Source organism: Rana temporaria, chromosome 8 (genome assembly GCF_905171775.1).
Source record: "Rana temporaria chromosome 8, aRanTem1.1, whole genome shotgun sequence".
NCBI lineage: Eukaryota > Metazoa > Chordata > Amphibia > Anura > Ranidae > Rana > Rana temporaria.
This window is the reverse complement of record NC_053496.1, coordinates 3367153-3389673: the sequence shown is the minus strand read 5'-3', so window position 1 is coordinate 3389673 and position 22521 is coordinate 3367153. Positions and strand designations below refer to the sequence as shown.

The window sequence follows — 22521 nt, the reverse complement described above, 5'->3', positions numbered from 1 at the left end:
TGGGAGAAGCAAAGCTTTATGGGAGTAGGGTCCTATGAGGTATGAGAGGCGGGATTAACCCACACGTAGGCTGCCATGGAGTCTGTCAGGAAAGGGGGAGTATGTTTTTAAAAAAAAAAAAAAACAATAAAAAAATACTTAGCCGTCTAGTGGCCAAATGCAGTATTTTCCACTTTAATTCAATGATAAACATTCAATCAGCACAGAAGTTTGAAACAGGCACAGGAGAATTTTGAAGGGGGGTATTTTATTAAAAATAACAAAAAAAAAAACACTATACTTAGCGCCATCTAGTGGCCAAATTGAGTAGTTTACACTTTAACCCCTTCCATACAGGGCATTTTCACCCCCTTCCTGCCCAGACCAATTTTTAGTTTTCAGCGCTGTTACACTTTGAATGACAATTGCGTGGTCATGCAACACTGTACCTGTGACGGTATTGGTATGATATCCCCGTCAAAGATTCCCTTCTTCCATAAGAACGTCACCCAATATTCCACTAGGAGGAATATTCCTGAGATCGCCCATTAAGCCACACATTAGTCCAGGCTTACTGCTAGAACAAGACAGACTTTAATGTTATATCACACAGCTTATATGTCATTTCCAAAACTGTTACAATGACAAATCTCCGCCCCCCTCTTACACAGTGGGGGGTCTTCAATACAGCTCCTTTGAAATAAAGATATTTCTTTGAACTAATCAGTATCTAGCCGGTTCGGCTCCGCATATAGAGAGATAATTACCACAATGAAGCAATCAGCATAATTAACATGAGCCACTTATCTAATCACAGTAACCAGTAAACACAGGGCTAGAACAATTAACATTTGAAACAGGACTGGCTGCAGAAGGGCAAATACCATTAACAGCCTTAAACAAGCAGGGAGGATTAACCTGAAGCATATAGGTAAAAAGTCCTTCACAGTACCCAAACTAAATCTTTATGTTTTTTTCCCCCCCACAAATGGAGCTTTCGTTTGGTGGTATTTGATCATCTCTGCGGTTTTTATTTTTTGCGCTATAAACAAAAGAAGAGCGACAATTTAAAAAAAAAAACACAATATCTTTTACTTTTTTATTTAATAAATATCAAATTTTTTTTAAAAAAAAAACTTTTTTTCCTCGGTTTAGCCCGATACGTATTCTTCTACATATTTTTGGTAAAAAAAAAATCGCAATAATCGTATATTGATTGGTTTGCGCAAAAGTTATAGCGTCTACAAAATAGGTGATAGATTTATGGCATTTTTATTTGATAAATTTTTTTACTAGTATTGGCGGCGATTTGCGATTTTTTACTGTGACCGTGACATTGCGGCGAACACATCGGACACTTTTGACACGTTTTTGGGACCATTCACATTTATACAGCGATTAGTGCTATAAATATGCATTGATTACTGTGTAAATGTGACTGGCAGGGAAGGGGTTAACCACTAGGGGGCGTTAAAGGGGTTAATATGTTCCCTAAGGTGTGTTCTAACTGTAGGGGGGAGGGGACTCTCAAGGTGAGGAGACCGACATGTGTTCCTCTGTACTGGGAACACAGCATCGGTCTTCTCACCGCTGACAGGAGGTGGATCTGTGTGTTTACACCCCATCATTACACACACAGATCCACACTCCTGCCGTGATCGCCGACAATCGCGGGCACCCGGCGGCAATCGCGGCCGCCGGGCACCCGCGCCCGGCCACGAGCGCTGCCGCAGGCGCATGCGCGCGCCCTAGATCGCCGGGAATACAGGACGTCGTATGACATCCACCTGGATCGGCGAGGGGTTCCTGCCGCCGTCATTTCACAATGACGTGGTATGGAAGTGGTTAATTTAATGATAAACATTCGAAGAACACAGGAGAAGTTTGAAGGGTGGGGGTAATTTATTAAAAATAACAATAAAAATAATATGATACTTAGCGCCATCTAGTGGCCAAATGGAGTACTGTACAGGTTTTTTTTTAACAGAAAGGTTATGTATTCTAAATATTTATTTTATATACTGTATATAGTAATAGGATAATATTAAGATATTAGGATTATAGGATATATTATATATAGATATATATACATTTAAATATATAAAAATAATATAGATAGATAGATCTTATCTGTCTATTCAGGAACATATTTAAAGTTTTCTGTGTGCGGAGCTCGGCTTTAATATGCAGTTTGTATTATAAGGGAAGTGATTTGTGTTATGCACCTTCCTCTACAATGACTGTAATCAGTGACTGCTCAGAAATCAGTAAATGTGGGTCATTGCAAGAAAAAAAAGAAAACACACAAAAAAAAAAAAAAAAGAAAACTAAAAACTTCGTTTATCAATAAAGTTTTCCAATTTTTGAACATCAAGTCACGTGACACAACCTTACAGAAAAAAAACAAAATGAAGCCAATCTGTAAAAAGTGTCCTCAGTTCCGTACATATAAGATTGCCCATCGGCGGCCATTTTTGAGAAGCCTCCATTCACATCATCACGGCGAAGCGGACGTGAAGCTCTGGGAGGAAAGGTGGCGCTCTAGGGGTTTTTCGGAGTGTCACGTGACGCGTTAGAGGAAAGCGTGCGGAGGCTGCGCATGCGCGGTACGGATCCGTTCGGCTCTCCAGTGTACCAGGGCAGAGATGGCTGAGCCGCAGAGTGCGGTGTGGGGGATGGTGGAGGAGTTCGTCACCGGAGAACGGGACGGAGCGGCGGAGGAGGTGGCCTCAGGTAACAGGGGGGGGGCGGGTCATGTCCATCCTCTGAACCCTCATTGGTCAGTATTCCTGTGTCATGGTCATCCTCTGGCTTCTATATGTACATTGCTGGGTGTGCCCCCCCCCATGTGACATTATCTGTGTGTTGTTACATTGTATCTGATCCGACAGTGACATCACACCTCTCTATCCCCCGACTAGTCATTAACCCCCTCAGTACCGGACACTTGCCCCCAGGGCCGATCCGCCCTATAGGCTCACTATGCAAGCTGCTTAGGGCCCCCCAAATTACTAGAGGTCCCACCTGGTGAGAAGTAATTTTCGGCCCCTCACCCCGCTTCTCAACTCGCTGGCTGCATGGGAGAAGAGGTAAGAAAAGTCAGCAACCCCCGCTTCTCACTTTAATGTAAGATGTAATTTCAGACAGCAGAACACCCCCCGCTTCTCAACTTTAATGTGACATGTTGTTTAGCTTAGGGCCCCAGGTAGGTCAGGATCGGCACTGCTTCCCCCCCCCCTTCTTTTACCCCCCCTCCCTTTTATCTTCTCATGTGACAACACTGAAGAAATGACACTTTGTATCTCCAATGTTGTGTAGTGAGTGTACATGGGGGGGGGGAGGGGGGTACACAGGGGGGGGGGTCTTTGTATCTACAATGTTGTGTAGTGAGTGTACAGCTTGTATAACAAATCACTCAACACACAGCCATTAATGTCTAAACCGCTGGCAACAAAAGTCAGAACACCCCCTAAGTGAAAATCTCCAAATTGCCCCCCCCCGGTGTCATGTGACTCGTTAGTGTTACAAGGTATCAGGTGTGTTAAATTTGACTCTCTCCCTCTTCTAGTGCAACCATAAAAAATATGGTACAGTCCCATATACCAGCCCTCAGATTACCCATAGCCTACTGAAAAATGAGGGCTGGCGAGGAACTTGGCTGCCTGGGAGTGGGGAGGTAGCGAGTACCGCTGGCGGGCGGGGTTAATCGGGAGCCATTCTCCCAGCAATCGCCCCTGTGGAAGAGCGCATGGAGTTGGAGGAGAGCCGCGGGATCGCCGAGAGGTATAACCGCTTACATTGAAACTGTCTCCGCTCTGCTCGCCGTCACACATAGCCCCGCCTCCTCCTGACCCCCGCGCCTGTGATAGATGGAATGCGGGTCTAATGCTGGGATGTGTACTGTACAGGTGCGGGGAGGAGGCGGGGCTATGTGTGACGGCGAGGCAGAGCGGAGACAGTTTCAATGTAAGCTGTTGCAGCGCGGTATACCTCTCTGTGATCCTGTGGCTCTCCTCTTCCTCCAGCTGCATTGATGGGGCGCTGGTGAGGCTGCATTGATGGGGCGCTGGTGAGGCTGCATTGATGGGGCGCTGGTGAAGATGTGCTGAGGGGAACTGATAAAGGTGTTGTTAATATTTATTTTTATAACTTAATTTTGCATAAAACAGTTAAGTGTCATTTCATGAGATCATTTATGAGGGCGTGATTAGGGGTGGGGCAAGGTAGGGTTTGGGTGGGGCAACTGGTGGCGAGTAACCCTTGAGGCCTGGCTAGTAGCTCAGGACTTGAAATTTTGAGCCCGGCCATATACACAACTCCATACCCACAGTTGATCCAGAGGAAGGCAAAACCCCAGCAGAGCATGAGATCCAATTTCCTACAGCAGGGAAAAAAATTCCTTCCTGATCCCCCGAGAGGCAACCGGATTTTCCCCGGATCAACATCTATATATATATATATATATATATATAAAACTCAACGTTTGTGTGTGTGTGTGTGTATGTATGTTCCAGCATCACGTCCAAACGGCTAAAGATATTAACATGAAACTTGGCACACATGTTACTTATATGTCAGCAACAAACATAGGATAGGTGGTTTAACCCTTACCCACCCCCATTTGCCATGGTCGGGGTTTTCCTTTAAAGTCCCATTCAACTCTATGGGAAATACATGTTACTTCATAACTTCCAAACGGCTGTAGATATTTTGATAACACTTGGTCACATGTTACTTATATGTCCACTTAAACTATTGGATAGTTAATTTCCCCCATTTGTGAGGGTCGGGGTTTTTGTTTAAAGTCCCATGCAAATCAATGGGAAATGTATGTTCCCACATAACTTGTGTACGCCTGGAGATATTTCAATAATACCTGCTACACTTTTTATTACTTATATGCCAAATAAAAATATATGACAGTTACATTAACCCTTACCTACACCCTTATATAAAAGATGGGTATATTTATATTACTATGATTTTCCTCCCCAAAAGGTTAAGATAGGAAGACCGGGCAACGCCGGGTATTCAGCTAGTTACCTATAAATGTCAGTACTCGGTTATATTCTGTACATTTAGGAAAGAATCCAGACTCCCTCCAGAGCTGGCCAGAACCACCTCTGGAGGGAGTCTGTTCCACATTTTCACAGCTCTTACTGTGAAGAAACCTTTCCGTATTTGGAGATTTTCACTTCGGGGTGTCCTGACTTTTGTTGCCAGCGGGTTTAGACATATTTATGGCTGTGTGTTGAGTTATTTTGAGGGGAGGGGAAATTTACACTGTTATACAAGCTGTACACTCACTACACAACATTGGAGATACAAAGTGTAATTTCTTCAGTGTTGTCACATGAAAAGATACAAGAAAAGATTTACACAAATGTGACTGAGGGGTGTACTTACTTTTGTGAGATACTGTTTGTGTATAATAAAAAAAAAAAAAAAAAAAAAAAAATGACGACCTTCTTCTTCTTCTCTCTTTTTTTTAAAGCTTAATCACTTCAGCCCTGGAAGTATTTACCCCCCCCCCCCCCCCCCACCTTCATGACCAGGTCATTTTTCTGCTATACAGCACTGCATTACTTTAATTGACAATTGTTCTGTCGTGCGACGTTGTACCCAAATAATGTCCTTTTTTTTTTTTTTATTATTATTTATTTATTTTCTCCCACAAATAGAGCTTTCCTTTTGGTGGTATTTTGATTATTTCTACGTTTTTTATTTTTTGCGCTATAAACGAGCAACAATTCTGGAAAAACAATATTTTTACTTTCTGCTATAAAATGATATATATATATTATTTTTTAAATGTTTTTTATATATATATATATATATATATATATATATTACACACACACACACACATATTAAAAAAAAAAATGTGTATACATATACATTTTTTTTTTAATATGATATATATATATATATATATATATATATATATATATATTATTTTTTTAATGTTAACTTTTTTTATATATATCTCTCTTTTTTTTTTTTTTTTTTTCTTGCGCTAAAGCGTTCTTGCTGCGTTTTAATCATGTTTTTTGGTGCTCTTCTTCTTTTTTTTTTTTTTTTTTTTTTTTTACCAACCAAAAATGCAGCAAGCTAAATTTTTTTTTTTTTTAACACCACAATGGAAGTGCGACGGAGCGGTGTGACGACATACATAGAGTTAAAAGGGATGCTTCTTACTTGAAATTTTCTTGCGCTAAAGCTGCCAATAATGTCCAAATTTAAATTTAATATTTATTTTAAATTCATCATATTGGTTAAAAAGTTAAAATGTGATACAATTACATATTAAAAAAGATAAATAAATTGAAATTTTGATACTGAAAATGAAAAACGCACTTGGCAAAAAACAGAATTTTTTTTTTTTTTTTAGCTTGCCGCATTTCTTGTCAGGTTAAAAAAAAAAGAAAAAAAAAGCACCTAAAATGCGCTTAAGACGCAGCGAGAACTCATCAATAACGCCCCTTGTTTTTTGTGTCACAAGACATATAAAAAAACACAACAAGCGCAATAAAAATCGCGTGCGTTTTTGGCGCCATTATCGCAAATTAAAAAAATTTTTTTTGGGTGAATCTCTACCTGGAAGCGTCAGTTTCCCTGTAAAGATGCGTTGTGAGCGCTCCGCGTTCTGGAAGAACGGACAGACATGTTCACCGCCAACTTTATACAGGGGAGCCTCTGTGGGGGGGGGGGGAGATCATGGTGGGGTTGCAGAATTATTTATTGCATTTCTAAATATTCTTGCTTTTTTTTTGGTATGTGGAGATCGGCGCAGTTTGTTGTGTGATTGTAACCGTCGGGTGTTATTTCTCACTGTGGCCGGCCCGGGTTTCCTGTTTCTTATTCTCTTACATTAAGAGTGAGCAAACACTTCCTGCAAGCATGCAGGTGGGGAGGGTGACCTCACTTAGGACTCCTTTACACAGGAGGTTGGGGGGGGGGGGGTTAGCACCCCTCTCTTTCCAAATGGCACCCGTAGGATGGGTGTGGCCATGCTGCACCCACGATACCTTGCACTTTGGCACAGCAAAAATGATATCCCCCCCCCCCCCCAGTGGCATTTGATGGGTGGTACCGCCTGAAAAAAGCAACAGATTCAACTGAATGGGCCCGTGCCTCGGCCACCCGACAAGGCACGCAGTTGCTGCACAGTGTTACAGGCAGTGAGGAGGCGACACGACCCCTCGCCACATGTGGGACGGCCAATGGGCAGCTTGTGTTTTTGGGCCGCCCATAATGTAACTGGTTGCACTCTCTTGTTCCTCCCCCAAATGTTATTTTACATATGCCATGGTGTGCCTAAGGACTCTTCCCAACTGGTGGTAAAAACAGGAGGCCGGGTCGTGGTTTTAGTGACCGGTGACATCACTGAGAATGCAGCCTATCCCTTCACTAGAGAGCGGTGACATCACTGAGAATGCAGCCTATCCATTCACTAGAGAGCGGTGACATCACTGAGAATGCAGCCTATCCATTCACTAGAGAGCGGTGACATCGCTGAGAATGCAGCCTATCCAATCACTAGAGAGCGGTGACATCACTGAGAATGCAGCCTATCCCTTCACTAGAGAGCGGTGACATCACTGAGAATGCAGCCTATCCCTTCACTAGAGAGCGGTGACATCACGAGAATGCAGCCTATCCAATCACTAGAGAGCGGTGACATCACTGAGAATGCAGCCTATCCCTTCACTAGAGAGCGGTGACATCACTGAGAATGCAGCCTATCCCTTCACTAGAGAGCGGTGACATCACGAGAATGCAGCCTATCCAATCACTAGAGGGCGGTGACATCACTGAGAATGCAGCCTATCCCTTCACTAGAGAGCGGTGACATCACTGAGAATGCAGCCTATCCCTTCACTAGAGGTCAGTGACATCACTGAGAATGCAGCCTATCCAATCACTAGAGAGCGGTGACATCACTGAGAATGCAGCCTATCCCTTCACTAGAGAGCGGTGACTTGCACAATCCCTCGATGGCGCTCTCTTGCGTTGGCTCGGCGCTCTCTTGCGTTGGCTCGGCGCTCTCTTGCGTTGGCTCGGCGCTCTCTTGCGTTGGCTCGGCTCTCTGACGTTCTCCATAAACACATTTCTAGCTCTTCTGGAAGTCTCCCTTCTCTTGTGTCACATTATGGGACGGATTTGCGCAGTCTGGCGGACTTCCATCTGCAAACATCTAATCTAGCGTGCCAGCAGTGTGCCGCGCGCGCGTCCCGCCTACAGTCTGCTAATTGCAAATGGGAAAAAAAAAAACGAATTTGAATGGCGCTCGAGACTTCGGGATTTGCATTAGAACTTTACGACCAGCACTGTGCAAGTAATTGCGGCAGGAAAGTTTCCCCGACTCGCTGCCGGCATGGAGGCGGCGGAGGTCATTCTAATCTTGGCTGGCATTGTGTGCAGTGGGGGGGTGGCCGTGTGCGTGGGGGGGGGGGGCCGTGTACATGGGGGGGCATGTGCGCGGGGGGCCCCGTGTCTGCGGGGGGGCCTGTGTGCGTGGGGGGCCCGTGTACATGGGGGGCGTGTAAATGGGGGGGGCGTGTGCGCGGGGGGCCCCATGTCTGCGGGGGCGGGGCCTGTGTGCGTGGGGGGCCCGTGTACATGGGGGGCGTGTAAATGGGGGGGGCGTGTGCGCGGGGGGCCCCGTGTCTGCGGGGGCGGGGCCTGTGTGCGTGGGGGGCCCGTGTACATGGGGGGCGTGTAAATGGGGGGGCGTGTGCGCGGGGGGCCCCGTGTCTGCGGGGGCGGGGCCTGTGTGCGTGGGGGGGGCCCGTGTACATGGGGGGGGCGTGTACATGGGGGGGTGTGTGCGCGGGGGGCCTATATACAGCACTGAGCATACTGGAGGCCACCCTGTGCATGATGAAGACAAGCCCAGCCGAGGAGTGAGGAAAACGCGACTTTCCTATAAGGAGTGCGGAACGTTTTATATTCTGGTCACTATAAAAAGATTTACATTTTTATTTTATTTGGGAACAAGAAGGCAATTGTACTTTAACCCCTTCAATACCGGGGCGCTTTCACCCTCCTTCCTGCCCGGGCCAATTTTCAGCGCTGTCAAATTTTTCAATTGCGCGGTCATGCAACATTGTACCCAAATGAAAATTGTATTTTTTTTTTTTACACAAATCAAGCTTTTTTTTTGGTGGTATTTAATTACCACTGTGGGGGGGGGGGGGGGGTATTTTTTGCTAAACAAACAAAAAACAGATCGAAGGGGGAAAAAAAAAAACAAAAGCAAAAAATCTTTGTTTCTGTTTATAAAATTTTGCAAATAAGTAACCCCCCCCCCCCCCCCTTCTTTGATGGGGCTGCAACATTGCTCGCTGACGAGGCTGCACCGTTGGTCGTCAAGGGGCTGGGCCCTTGATCATAATGGGGGGTGGGGGGGGGGCACAGATGGGGATTGAAAGTCTGCAGCGATGAACACTGTTGTAGTGACGGGGCTGCACCATTGGTCGCTGACGGGGCCACTGATGGGCGACGCTGATGGACGATGCTGATGGGGATGGATAGTCTGCAGTGATGAACACTTGTGGAATGGATGGGGGCGGCACTGATGGACCCTGATGGGGGCGGCACCGATGGACCCTGATGGGGGCGGCACCGATGAAGATTCATAGTCTGCAGTGATGAACACTGTTTTGGTGACAGGGCTGCACCATTGGTCGCTGATGGGGGGGGGGGCGGCACTGATGGATGACGACGGTGGGGGGGGCGGCACTGATGGATGACGCTGGTGGGGGGGGGCGGCACTGATGGATGACGCTGGTGGGGGGGGCGGCGGCACTGATGGATTTTTAATAATAATAATAATAATAATATTATTATTATTATTATTATTATTTTGTTAGAGTTATTTATTTTTGTTAAGGTGTTAACCCTATTTATTATTAATAATTAGTAGTATTAACACCTTAACAAAAATAAATAACCCTAACAAAATAATAAATGAAGAACAATAATAATATTATTATTATTATTATTATTATTATTATCTATTTTGTTAGGGTTATTTATTTTTGTTAAGGTGTTATTATTATTATTATTATTATTATTAATATTGTTAAAAATCTAATAACACCTTAACAAAAATAAATAACCCTAACAAAATAGATTTTTAATAATATTATTCTTCATTTATTATTTTGTTAGGGTTATTTATTTTTGTTAAGGTGTTAACCCTATTTATTATTAATAATTAGTATTAACACCTTAACAAAAATAAATAACCCTACTATTTATTATTAATAATAATTATATTAACACCTTAAAGTGGAGGTTCCGCCTGAAAAAAAATTTTCCACCAGAAATCTAAAAAAAACATTTTTTTTACTCACCCTAAATAGCTGTTGCTATGCGGAAGTGCTTAATCTGCCTCTTCATCCTCCGCGGTGGATTCTCTTCCTCCTCCTCCTACACTCGGTGTCTTCTTGTGAATGGGGGCGCGCTGCATTCTGGGAACTGTGTGTGTGTCCCAGAAAGCAGCCGGCCCATTCACAAAGCGCCGCGCTGCTCGCGCATGCGCAGTACGGCTTCACTGCCTATTTCCTTTACTGTGGATGGCGGCGCTTGGAGCTGCCAGGATCGAGGGATCGGCCTCGGCGGCCGACATCGCTGGCGACTAGGACGGGTAAGTGTCCTTATTAAAATCAGCAGCTACAGTGTTAGCAGCTGCTGACTTTTAGTTTTTTTTTGTAATGGAACCTCCGCTTTAACAAAAATAAATAACCCTAACAAAATAATAAATGAATAATAATATTCTTACTGCTACCCGGTCATTTGGCAGCAAAATCCTCCGGGGATGAAGTGGTTAAGCTTTATGAATGTGTGGGGGGGGGGGGGGTTCTGTCTGAGTGGAAATGGGATTATTCTAGAAGTGCTAAGTGATTGGCTGACGAGTTCTCATGGATGGTTTCTTAGTGACAGCGAACATTGTGCAGCTTTATAAATATCACTCCGCTCTCCTTTATTGTACTTTTTTTGGAGTTTTATCTCACTTTTGCTGTTGGTGTTTTTTAGGTGTAAAAGATGGAGCGTTCACAGTGTTACAAGTGGTGGAGTCTCTGGGGTAAGTCGATCGCTTATTTCTTCTCTTCGTAGTGTCCCGTCCCGTCCTCAGACGTGCAGAAAAGAAGAGATCGTCGTCTTCTATATTCTTGCAAATCAAAATGTCTGACTTCGCTACAATTTCAATTTTTCAAACACTTTTTTTTTTTTTTAAGTTTTACAGTAAAGTTAGCCCAATTTTTTTGTGCAAAATATGAAAGACGATGTTACACCGAGTAAATGGATACCTAACATGTCACGCTTCAAAATGGCGCACACTCGTGGAATGACGCCAAACTTCGTTACTTAACCACTTATCTACCAGCCGCCGTCAATTGGCGGCATAGTAGCTCAGTTGTTCTGACAGGAAGTCACATATGACGTCCTCGCCTTTTAAAGCCGCTAGGGGGCGCGTGCGCGCTCCCACCGCTTTACTGGGAACACAATGCGTGTGCTCGGCGGCCGCGATGGCCAACCGGGGTACCCGCGATTGCCCAGTAACTGAGCAGGGATGTGGAGCTCTGTGTGTAATGATGTGTAATGATGGGGTGTAAACACAGAGATCCACGTGCTGTCAGGGAGAGGAGACCGATGCTGTGTCCCTTGTACATAGGGACGCAGATCGGTCACCCCCCTCCCCCTACAGTTAGAACACTCACTAGGCTACACATTTAACCCCTTCCTTGCCCCCTAGTGTTAACCCCTTCCCTGCCAGTCACATTTATACAGTTATCAGTGCATATTTATAGCACTGTTGTTCACTGTATAAATGTGACTGGTCCCAAAAAAGTGTCCGATGTGTCCGCCATAATGTCGCAGTCCCAATAAAAAATCTCAGATCGCCGCCATTACTAGTAAAAAAATAAATTAAAAAAATCATAATTATGTCCCCTATTTTGTAGGCGCTATAACTTTTGCACAAACCAGTCACTATACGCTTATTGCGATTTTTTTTTTTTTTTTTTAATGGGATATTTATTATAGCAAAAAGTAAAAAATATTATTATTTTTTTTTTTTTCAAAATTTACGCTTTTTTGGTTTATAGCACAAAAAAATAAAAACCGCAGAGGCGATCAAATACCAAAAGAAAGCTCTATTTGTGGGGAAAAAAGGACGTCAATTTTGTTTGGGAGCCACGTCGCACGACCGCGCAATTGTCAGTTAAAGCGAAGCAGTGCCGGAAGCTGAAATTTTGCCTGGGCAGGAAGGGGGTTTATGTGCCCAGTAAACAAGTGGTTAAAAATCCTCATGGGCGACATATATATATATATATATATATATATATATATATATATATATATATATATATATATATATATTATATAATTTTTTTTACTGGTTACATCATTTGATTTACAGAGGAGGTCTAGGACTAGAATTATTGCTCTCGCTCTAAAGTTCGCGGCGAGATACCTCATGTGTGGTTTGAACGCTGTTTTCATGTGTGGGCGGGACTTGCGTACGCATTCGAGCACACAGGGACAGGGGCGCTATATATAAAAAAAAATGAATTTGACTTTATTTTAGGTTGACACTCCCCCCCCCCCCCCCCCCCCCCCCCCCCCCCCCCCAAAAAAAATTGTTTTGATCGCTTTTATTTTTATTACAAGGAATGTAAACATCCCTTGTAATAGGAATAAGACATGACAGGTCCTCTTTACAGTGAGATCTGGGGGAGGGGGGGTCAATAAGACCCGACATCTCACCTGTAGGATGGAAAGCCTAAAAAAAACAGCCGAGGCGGCGCCATTTTTTTTTTGCATGCAGAGATCGGGCGTGATGTCATTGTAGAGCGGGGAAAATTTTCCCGCTCTACAAGACTCTGGTCCGGCCGTACCTGGAGTGTACGGCCGGACCAGGAAGGAAGGAAGGATGTGCTGGAAATGGAGAGACTAAGGGCAACAAAGCTAATAAAGGGTCTGGAGGATATTGGTGATGAGGAAAGGGGAGGAGCTCTGATCTTATTCTCTCTGGAGAAGAGACGGGGGAGGGGAGAGGATTTCACAAATACCGGACTGGTGACCCCACAATAGGGAGAAAACTTTTTCGCGGAAGGGAGTTTAACAAGACACGTTCATTAAAATGAGAAGAAAAGAGGTTTAACCTTAAACTATGTAGAGGGTTCTTTACTGTAAGAGCGGCAAGGATGTGGAATTCCCTTCCACAGGCGGTGGTCTCAGCGGGGGAGGGGCATCGATGGTTTCAAGAAACTATTAGATGAGCAGCTGAAGGACCCCAACATACAGGGATATACAATGTAACACTGACATATAATCACACACACAGGATGGACTTCCTTTTTTTTTTTTTTTTTTTTTTTTTTCTTTCAACCTCACCAACTATGTAACGATGTATCTAACTATATAACTATGTAATACAATGTATCTAACTATATAACTATGTAGTACAATGTAACCAATATCACTTTATTTCTTTTTGTAGAACGTGTTTGGCGAACCCGGAGCCCAGAGGCCGGGGGAGGGGCGTGCAGCTTTTGTCCCAAGTCCTCCTCCAGTGTTACTCCAGACTGACAGAGAAAGAAGGTAAGAAAAAGAGGACTCGGTAACTCCTCCCCTGCGTCGCGCACATTCCAGGCCTCCATCGCGCGCTCTAATTTCCCGAGCGTTTCCCATCTCGTCGGGAACGGATGTTGTTGTTTCCCTGTAATTGTCTGTTAATGGGGAACTTCCGGCTGTTCGCAAATCTGGTCCATCGCACACTGACATCGGTGCGGGAACGCGCAGAGGAACGCGCGAGCGCCGCTAATATAACACGCCGATCGAATAAGATGTATAATGAATATGTTTGTTGTTTCTCACCCCCCCCCCTTCTTCCTTTTGGATTATAATTAATAATTTAAGTGGTGTTTGGTGATGGTGTGGCCCTTAGGAGCCTCTTGGGGGGGCCCCCTTTTATTTTTTTATTTATTCTCCTTCTTTCTTGGCGTTCTTGTGCAATTAGTAAATTAATAAGGGGTTGCACAGCACACGGACACCCTTGCACGGAGCCCCTTGCACAGCACACGAAGCCCCTTGCACAGCACACAGACCCCCTTGCACAGGCCCCCTTGCACAGCACACGGGCCCCCTTGCACAGCACACGGGCCCCCTTGCACAGCACACGGGCCCCCTTGCACAGCACACGGGCTCCCTTGCACGGACTCCCTTGCACAGCACACGGACCACCTTGCACGGACCCCATTGCATGGGCCCCCTTGCACAGCACACGGACCCCCTTGCACGAACCCCCTTGCATGGGCCCCCTTGCACAGCACACGGACCCCCTTGCACGGGCCCCCTTGCACAGCACACGGGCCCCCTTGCACAGCACACGGACCCCCTTGCACGGGCCCCCTTTCAAAGCACACGGACTCCCTTGCACGGACTCCCTTTCACAGCACACGGACTCCCTTGCACGGACTCCCTTGCACAGCACACAGACCCCCTTGCACAGGCCCCCTTGCACAGCACACGGGCCCCCTTGCACAGCACACGGGCCCCCTTGCACAGCACACGGGCTCCCTTGCACGGACTCCCTTGCACAGCACACGGACCACCTTGCACGGACCCCATTGCATGGGCCCCCTTGCACAGCACACGGACCCCCTTGCACGGACCCCCTTGCATGGGCCCCCTTGCACAGCACACGGACCCCCTTGCACAGCACACGGGCCCCCTTGCACAGCACACGGACCCCCTTGCACGGGCCCCCTTTCAAAGCACACGGACTCCCTTGCACGGACTCCCTTTCACAGCACACGGACTCCCTTGCACGGACTCCCTTGCACAGCACACGGACTCCCTTGCACGGACTCCCTTGCACAGCACACGGACTCCCTTGCACGGACTCCCTTGCACAGCACACGGACCCCCTTGCACGGGCCCCCTTGCACAGCACACGGGCCCCCTTGCACAGCACACGGACCCCCTTTCACAGCACACGGACTCCCTTGCACAGACTCCATTGCACAGCACACGGACTCCATTGCACGGACCCCCTTGCATGGGCCCCCTTGCACAGCACACGGACCCCCTTGCACGGGCCCCCTTGCACAGCACACGGGCCCCCTTGCACAGCACACGGACCCCCTTTCACAGCACACGGACTCCCTTGCACGGACTCCCTTGCACAGCACACGGACTCCCTTGCACAGCACACGGACCCCCTTGCACGGGCCCCCTTGCACAGCACACGGGCCCCCTTGCACAGCACACGGACCCCCTTTCACAGCACACGGACTCCCTTGCACGGACTCCCTTGCACAGCACACGGACTCCCTTGCACAGCACACGGACCCCCTTGCACGGACCCCCTTGCACAGCACACGGACCCCCTTGCACAGACCCCCTTGCATGGGCCCCCTTGCACAGCACACGGAGCCCCTTGCACAGCACACGGAGCCCCTTGCACAGCACACGGAGCCCCTTGCACAGCACACGGAGCCCCTTGCACAGCACACGGAGCCCCTTGCACAGCACACGGAGCCCCTTGCACAGCACATGGGCCCCTTGCACGGCACACGGACCCCTATCATTTTAAAGCCCCCCCTGCACACCCACTCTGGCTGCCATCATACTTTGAGGGGTTGAGAAGGTGTTGCCGCTCCTCCTGTTTCACTCTCATTCTGGACTGGGGGCTTCTGTGTGCCTCTTGTGATGCCGCTCTCTCCTGGACAGTCATGTGACTCTCCTCTCTCATTGATGGTCACGTGACTGCTCTCCTTCTATCAAAATTTACACTCGAGGAGGAGGCGGAGCGTGAGGAGCGGCCGGAACAAGCATCGTTGCCTGATACACAGGCCCCCGTTTGCATTGGGGGGGGGGGGGGGGGGAATGGCAGTGTGTTTTTTTTTTTTTTTTTTTTTTTTTAAGTATGGCAGCGCTGTCCCAGGGCCAGGAGAGGCGGGGCAGCCATCCTGACAGACTCTTAATGTGTGGAATGCGTGTCATACGCCGATGAATACGGTACCTTTTTCCTAATGGATACCCATCTCACATGACCCGCCTCTCTCCCATACCCAGCTGCCACGTGACCCGGACTCTCTCCCATACCCAGCTGCCACGTGACCCGGACTCTCTCCCATACCCAGCTGCCACGTGACCCGGCTCTCTGTCTGCTGGTATACATAAGCAGGAGGAGCTTCCAGTCCTCTGCTGCTGGTTACATGTTCAGTAACCAGAATCTTTCTATTTTTCCTTGCACCCTTTCAATGTGTGGCATGCGTGTTATACGCCGATAAATACGGTACCCTTTTCCTAATGGATACCCAGCTGTCACGTGAGCCGGACTCTCTCCCATATCCAGCTGTCACGTGAGCCGCCTCTCTCCCATATCCAGCTGTCACGTGAGCCGCCTCTCTCTCATATCCAGCTGCCACGTGACCCGCCTCTCTCTCATATCCAGCTGTCACGTGAGCCGGGTCTCTCCCATATCCAGCTGTCACGTGAGCCGCCTCTCTCCCATATCCAGCTGTCACGTGAGCCGCCTCTCTCCCATATCCAGCTGTCACGTGAGCCGCCTCTCTCCCATATCCAGCTGTCACGTGAGCCGCCTCTCTCCCATATCCAGCTGTCACGTGAGCCGCCTCTCTCCCATATCCAGCTGTCACGTGAGCCGCCTCTCTCCCATATCCAGCTGTCACGTGAGCCGCCTCTCTCCCATATCCAGCTGTCACGTGAGCCGCCTCTCTCCCATATCCAGCTGTCACGTGAGCCGCCTCTCTCCCATATCCAGCTGTCACGTGAGCCGGCTCTCTCCCATATCCAGCTGCCACGTGAGCCGGCTCTCTCCCATAGCCAGCTGCCACGTGAGCCGGACTCTCTCCCATAGCCAGCTGCCACGTGAGCCGGACTCTCTCCCATAGCCAGCTGCCACGTGAGCCGGACTCTCTCCCATAGCCAGCTGCCACGTGAGCCGCACTCTCTCCCATAGCCAGCTGCCACGTGAGCCGCACTCTCTCCCATAGCCAGCTGCCACGTGAGCCGCACTCTCTCCCATAGCCAGCTGCCACGTGAGCCGCACTCTCTCCCATAGCCAGCTGCCACGTGAGCCGCACTCTCTCCCATAGCCAGCTGTCACGTGGGCCGCCTCTCTCCCATAGCCAGCTGTCACGTGGGCCGCCTCTCTCCCATAGCCAGCTGTCACGTGGGCCGCCTCTCTCCCATAGCCAGCTGTCACGTGGGCCGCCTCTCTCCCATAGCCAGCTGCCACGTGGGCCGCCTCTCTCCCATAGCCAGCTGCCACGTGGGCCGCCTCTCTCCCATAGCCAGCTGCCACGTGGGCCGCCTCTCTCCCATAGCCAGCTGCCACGTGGGCCGCCTCTCTCCCATAGCCAGCTGCCACGTGGGCCGCCTCTCTCCCATAGCCAGCTGCCACGTGGGCCGCCTCTCTCCCATAGCCAGCTGCCACGTGGGCCGCCTCTCTCCCATAGCCAGCTGCCACGTGGGCCGCCTCTCTCCCATAGCCAGCTGCCACGTGGGCCGCCTCTCTCCCATAGCCAGCTGCCACGTGGGCCGCCTCTCTCTCCCATAGCCAGCTGCCACGTGGGCCGCCTCTCTCTCCCATAGCCAGCTGCCACGTGGGCCGCCTCTCTCTCCCATAGCCAGCTGCCACGTGGGCCGCCTCTCTCTCCCATAGCCAGCTGCCACTTGAGCCGCCTCTCTCTCCCATAGCCAGCTGCCACATGAGCCGCCTCTCTCTCCCATAGCCAGCTGCCACATGAGCCGCCTCTCTCCCATAGCCAGCTGCCACGTGAGCCGCCTCTCTCCCATATCCAGCTGTCACGTGAGCCGCACTCTCTCCCATAGCCAGCTGCCACGTGAGCCGCCTCTCTCCCAGCCTGTCTGCAGGTAAACATAAGCAGGAGGAGCTTCCAGTCCTCTGCTGCTGGTCACATGTTCAGTAACCAGAATCTTTCTATTAACCTTTTTAGTGTTGACACTAACGTTGTATATTTTGTGTTCTGTGCAGTGGAGGTGCTCATTGTCTTCTATGAAAACAGACTGAAGGATCATCATCTCATCATTCCGCATGTCCTGCAAGGACTAAAGGCGCTGGTAAGCCTCTTCCTGTTTCTCTCAGCCGCTGAGCTGACACTGAGAGTCATATATGTTATGTATATAGAAGCACTCCGGCCCGTGGCGTATCATCCATGGGAACAGTGTGGGTCAGGAAAAGGTCCTCCGTGGGGGCAGTGTGGGTCAGGGAAAGGTCCTCCATGGGGGCAGTGTGGGTCAGGGAAAGGTCCTCCATGGGGGCAGTGTGGGTCAGGAAAAGGTCCTCCGTGGGGGCAGTGTGGGTCAGGGAAAGGTCCTCCATGGGGGCAGTGTGGGTCAGGGAAAGGTCCTCCATGGGGGCAGTGTGGGTCAGGGAAAGGTCCTCCATGGCGGCAGTGTGGGTCAGGGAAAGGTCCTCCATGGGGGCAGTGTGGGTCAGGGAAAGGTCCTCCGTGGGGGCAGTGTGGGTCAGGGAAAGGTCCTCCATGGGGGCAGTGTGGGTCAGGGAAAGGTCCTCCGTGGGTGCAGTGTGGGTCAGGGAAAGTCCCTCCATGGGGGCAGTGTGGGTCAGGGAAAGGTCCTCCATGGGTGCAGTGTGGGTCAGGGAAAGGCCCTCCATGGGTGCAGTGTGGGTCAGGGAAAGGCCCTCCATGGGGGCAGTGTGGGTCAGGGAAAGGTCCTCCATGGGGGCAGTGTGGGTCAGGGAAAGGTCCTCCATGGGGGCAGTGTGGGTCAGGGAAAGGTCCTCCACGGGTGCAGTGTGGGTCAGGGAAAGGTCCTCCACGGGTGCAGTGTGCGTCAGGGAAAGGTCCTCCATGGGGGCAGTGTGGGTCAGGGAAAGGTCCTCCATGGGTACAGTGTGGGTCAGGGAAAGGTCCTCCGTGGGGGCAGTGTGGGTCAGGGAAAGGTCCTCCATGGGGGGCAGTGTGGGTCAGGGAAAGGTCCTCCGTGGGGGCAGTGTGGGTCAGGGAAAGGTCCTCCGTGGGGGCAGTGTGGGTTAGTGAAAGGTCCTCCATGGGGGCAGTGTGGGTTAGTGAAAGGTCCTCCATGGGGGCAGTGTGGGTCAGGGAAAGGTCCTCCATGGGGGCAGTGTGGGTCAGGGAAAGGTCCTCCGTGGGGGAAGTGTGGGTCAGGGAAAGGTCCTCCATGGGTACAGTGTGGGTCAGGGAAAGGTCCTCCACGGGGGCAGTGTGGGTCAGGGAAAGGTCCTCCATGGCGGCAGTGTGGGTCAGGGAAAGGTCCTCCATGGCGGCAGTGTGGGTCAGGGAAAGGTCCTCCATGGCTGCAGTGTGGGTCAGGGAAAGGTCCTCCATGGCTGCAGTGTGGGTCAGGGAAAGGTCCTCCATGGGGGCAGTGTGGGTCAGGGAAAGGTCCTCCATGGCTGCAGTGTGGGTCAGGGAAAGGTCCTCCATGGCGGCAGTGTGGGTCAGGGGAAGGTCCTCCACGGGGGCAGTGTGGGTCAGGGAAAGGTCCTACATGGGTGCAGTGTGGGTCAGGGAAAGGTCCTACATGGGTGCAGTGTGGGTCAGGGAAAGGTCCTACATGGGTGCAGTGTGGGTCAGGGAAAGGTCCTACATGGGTGCAGTGTGGGTCAGGGAAAGGTCCTCCATGGGGGCAGTGTGGGTCAGGGAAAGGTCCTCCATGGGGGGCAGTGTGGGTCAGGGAAAGGTCCTCCATGGGGGGCAGTGTGGGTCAGGGAAAGGTCCTCCCATGGGGGCCGTGTGGGTCAGGGAAAGGTCCTCCACGGGTGCAGTGTGGGTCAGGGAAAGGTCCTCCACGGGGGCAGTGTGGGTCAGGGAAAGGTCCTCCATGTGTGGGCAGTGTGGGTCAGGGAAAGGTCCTCCACGGGTGCAGTGTGGGTCAGGGAAAGGTCCTCCGTGGGGGCAGTGTGGGTCATGGAAAGGTCCTACGTGGGTGCAGTGTGGGTCAGGGAAAGGTCCTACGTGGGTGCAGTGTGGGTCAGGGAAAGGTCCTACATGGGTGCAGTGTGGGTCAGGGAAAGGTCCTCCATGGGGGCAGTGTGGGTCAGGGAAAGGTCCTCCATGGGGGGCAGTGTGGGTCAGGGAAAGGTCCTTCATGGGTACAGTGTGGGTCAGGGAAAGGTCCTCCACGGGGGCAGTGTGGGTCAGGGAAAGGTCCTCCATGGGGGCAGTGTGGGTCAGGGAAAGGTCCTCCATGGGGGCAGTGTGGGTCAGGGAAAGGTCCTCCGTGGGTGCAGTGTGGGTCAGGGAAAGGTCCTCCATGGGTACAGTGTGGGTCAGGGAAAGGTCCTCCACGGGGGCAGTGTGGGTCAGAGAAAGGTCCTCCACGGGGGCAGTGTGGGTCAGGGAAAGGTCCTCCATGGGGGCAGTGTGGGTCAGGGAAAGGTCCTCCATGGGGGCAGTGTGGGTCAGGGAAAGGTCCTCCACGGGGGCAGTGTGGGTCAGGGAAAGGTCCTCCATGGGGGCAGTGTGGGTCAGGGAAAGGTCCTCCATGGGGGCAGTGTGGGTCAGGGAAAGGTCCTCCATGGGGGCAGTGTGGGTCAGGGAAAGGTCCTCCATGGGGGCAGTGTGGGTCAGGGAAAGGTCCTCCATGGGGGCAGTGTGGGTCAGGGAAAGGTCCTCCATGGGAACAGTGAGGGTCAGGGAAAGGTCCTCCATGGGGGCAGTGTGGGTCAGGGAAAGGTCCTCCATGGGGGCAGTGTGGGTCAGGGAAAGGTCCTCCATGGGAACAGTGTGGGTCAGGGAAAGGTCCTCCATGGGGGCAGTGTGGGTCAGGGAAAGGTCCTCCATGGGGGCAGTGTGGGTCAGGGAAAGGTCCTCCATGGGGGCAGTGTGGGTCAGGGAAAGGTCCTCCATGGCGGCAGTGTGGGTCAGGGAAAGGTCCTCCATGGGGGCAGTGTGGGTCAGGGAAAGGTCCTCCATGGGGGCAGTGTGGGTCAGGGAAATGTCCTCCATGGGGGCCGTGTGGGTCAGGGAAAGGTCCTCCATGGGGGCAGTGTGGGTTAGTGAAAGGTCCTCCATGGGAACAGTGAGGGTCAGGGAAAGGTCATCCATGGGGGCAGTGAGGGTCAGGGAAAGGTCATCTATTGGGGCAGTGTGGGTCAGGGAAAGGTCATCCATGGGGGCAGTGTGGGTCAGGGAAAGGTCCTCCATGGGGGCAGTGTGGGTTAGTGAAAGGTCCTCCATGGGGGCAGTGTGGGTCAGGGAAAGGTCCTCCGTGCGTGAAGTGTGGGTCAGGGAAAGGTCCTCCATGGGTACAGTGAGGGTCAGGGAAAGGTCCTCCATGGGGGCAGTGAGGGTCAGGGAAAGGTCCTCCATGGGGGCAGTGAGGGTCAGGGAAAGGTCCTCCGTGCGTGAAGTGTGGGTCAGGGAAAGGTCCTCCATGGGTACAGTGAGGGTCAGGGAAAGGTCCTCCATGGGGGCCGTGTGGGTCAGGGAAAGGTCCTCCATGGGGGCAGTGTGGGTTAGTGAAAGGTCCTCCATGGGAACAGTGAGGGTCAGGGAAAGGTCATCCATGGGGGCAGTGAGGGTCAGGGAAAGGTCATCCATTGGGGCAGTGTGGGTCAGGGAAAGGTCCTCCACGGGGGCAGTGTGGGTCAGGGAAAGGTCCTCCATGGGTGCAGTGTGGGTCAGGGAAAGGTCCTCCCATGGGGGCAGTGTGGGTCAGGGAAAGGTCCTCCATGGGGGCAGTGTGGGTCAGGGAAAGGTCCTCCGTGGGGGCAGTGTGGGTCAGGGAAAGGTCCTCCATCGTACTGACATTGTCTGCACTGCACTGCCCTCCCCACCCACAAAAAGAATTGTGAAAAATAAATGCATAAAAAGTCTCATTTGTAAACGATAAAGTTTAAAAAAAATTAAAATAAAATACGGACACCATAAGGAATTTCTCAACAGGTCCCGGGCAATGATTCATGGCCAGGACCTGCTGATCCACAGTGTCCAATCACAGCCCAGAACTGTGTGTTGATAATCAACACAGGACTCTCTATAGAGGAAAGGATCTCTGTTTCTTCTCTCTGCAAAGCAGGGATAAGAAGCAAAGAGATTATTGTAGAAAATCAGCACACATTACACATTGTTAGGCACACAGTTAACCCTTTGATCGCTCTAGATGTTATCCACTTCCCATTCAGTGGTGTTAGTACAGTGACCGTGTTTAGCAGGAATATGCAATTAGTGGACCTCCTGCTGATTCAAAACTACAAGTCCCATCAGGCCTCTGGGTGTCGTGCTTGTGGCTGTCAGTCTTGCTATGCCTCATGGGACTTGTAGTTCTGCAACAGCTGGAGGTCCGCTAATTATCCCTGGTGTATAGTAGTGTCGCTGGTGATGTCAGCCCCGCCCCCCCCAGCATCAGTTAGTGTCAGATTACCCACCGTACAGTCCCATTATATCTTCTGCTTGGTGTCCCATCTTCTGTAGGCTGGTTGTTTAATGATGAATTAAATTAGGAAGAGATTTTGTTCTCCATGATGATATGATGAGTTGTGTTGCA

General features: G+C 50.3%; 1 protein-coding gene across 1 annotated transcript in view; it reads left to right on the top strand.

Moving 5' to 3' along the window:
* The first annotated feature begins 2494 nt into the window (after window positions 1-2494).
* The window catches only part of MMS19 (MMS19 homolog, cytosolic iron-sulfur assembly component), a 91804-nt gene continuing 71777 nt past the window's right edge, over window positions 2495-22521 (top strand). Inside the window, exons 1-4 of the mRNA XM_040361215.1 lie at window positions 2495-2712; window positions 11023-11071; window positions 13493-13593; window positions 18020-18105. Of these exons, the coding sequence (XP_040217149.1) occupies window positions 2625-2712; window positions 11023-11071; window positions 13493-13593; window positions 18020-18105 (324 nt within the window). The 5' untranslated portion in view covers window positions 2495-2624. The remainder of the gene's footprint in view (window positions 2713-11022; window positions 11072-13492; window positions 13594-18019; window positions 18106-22521) is intronic.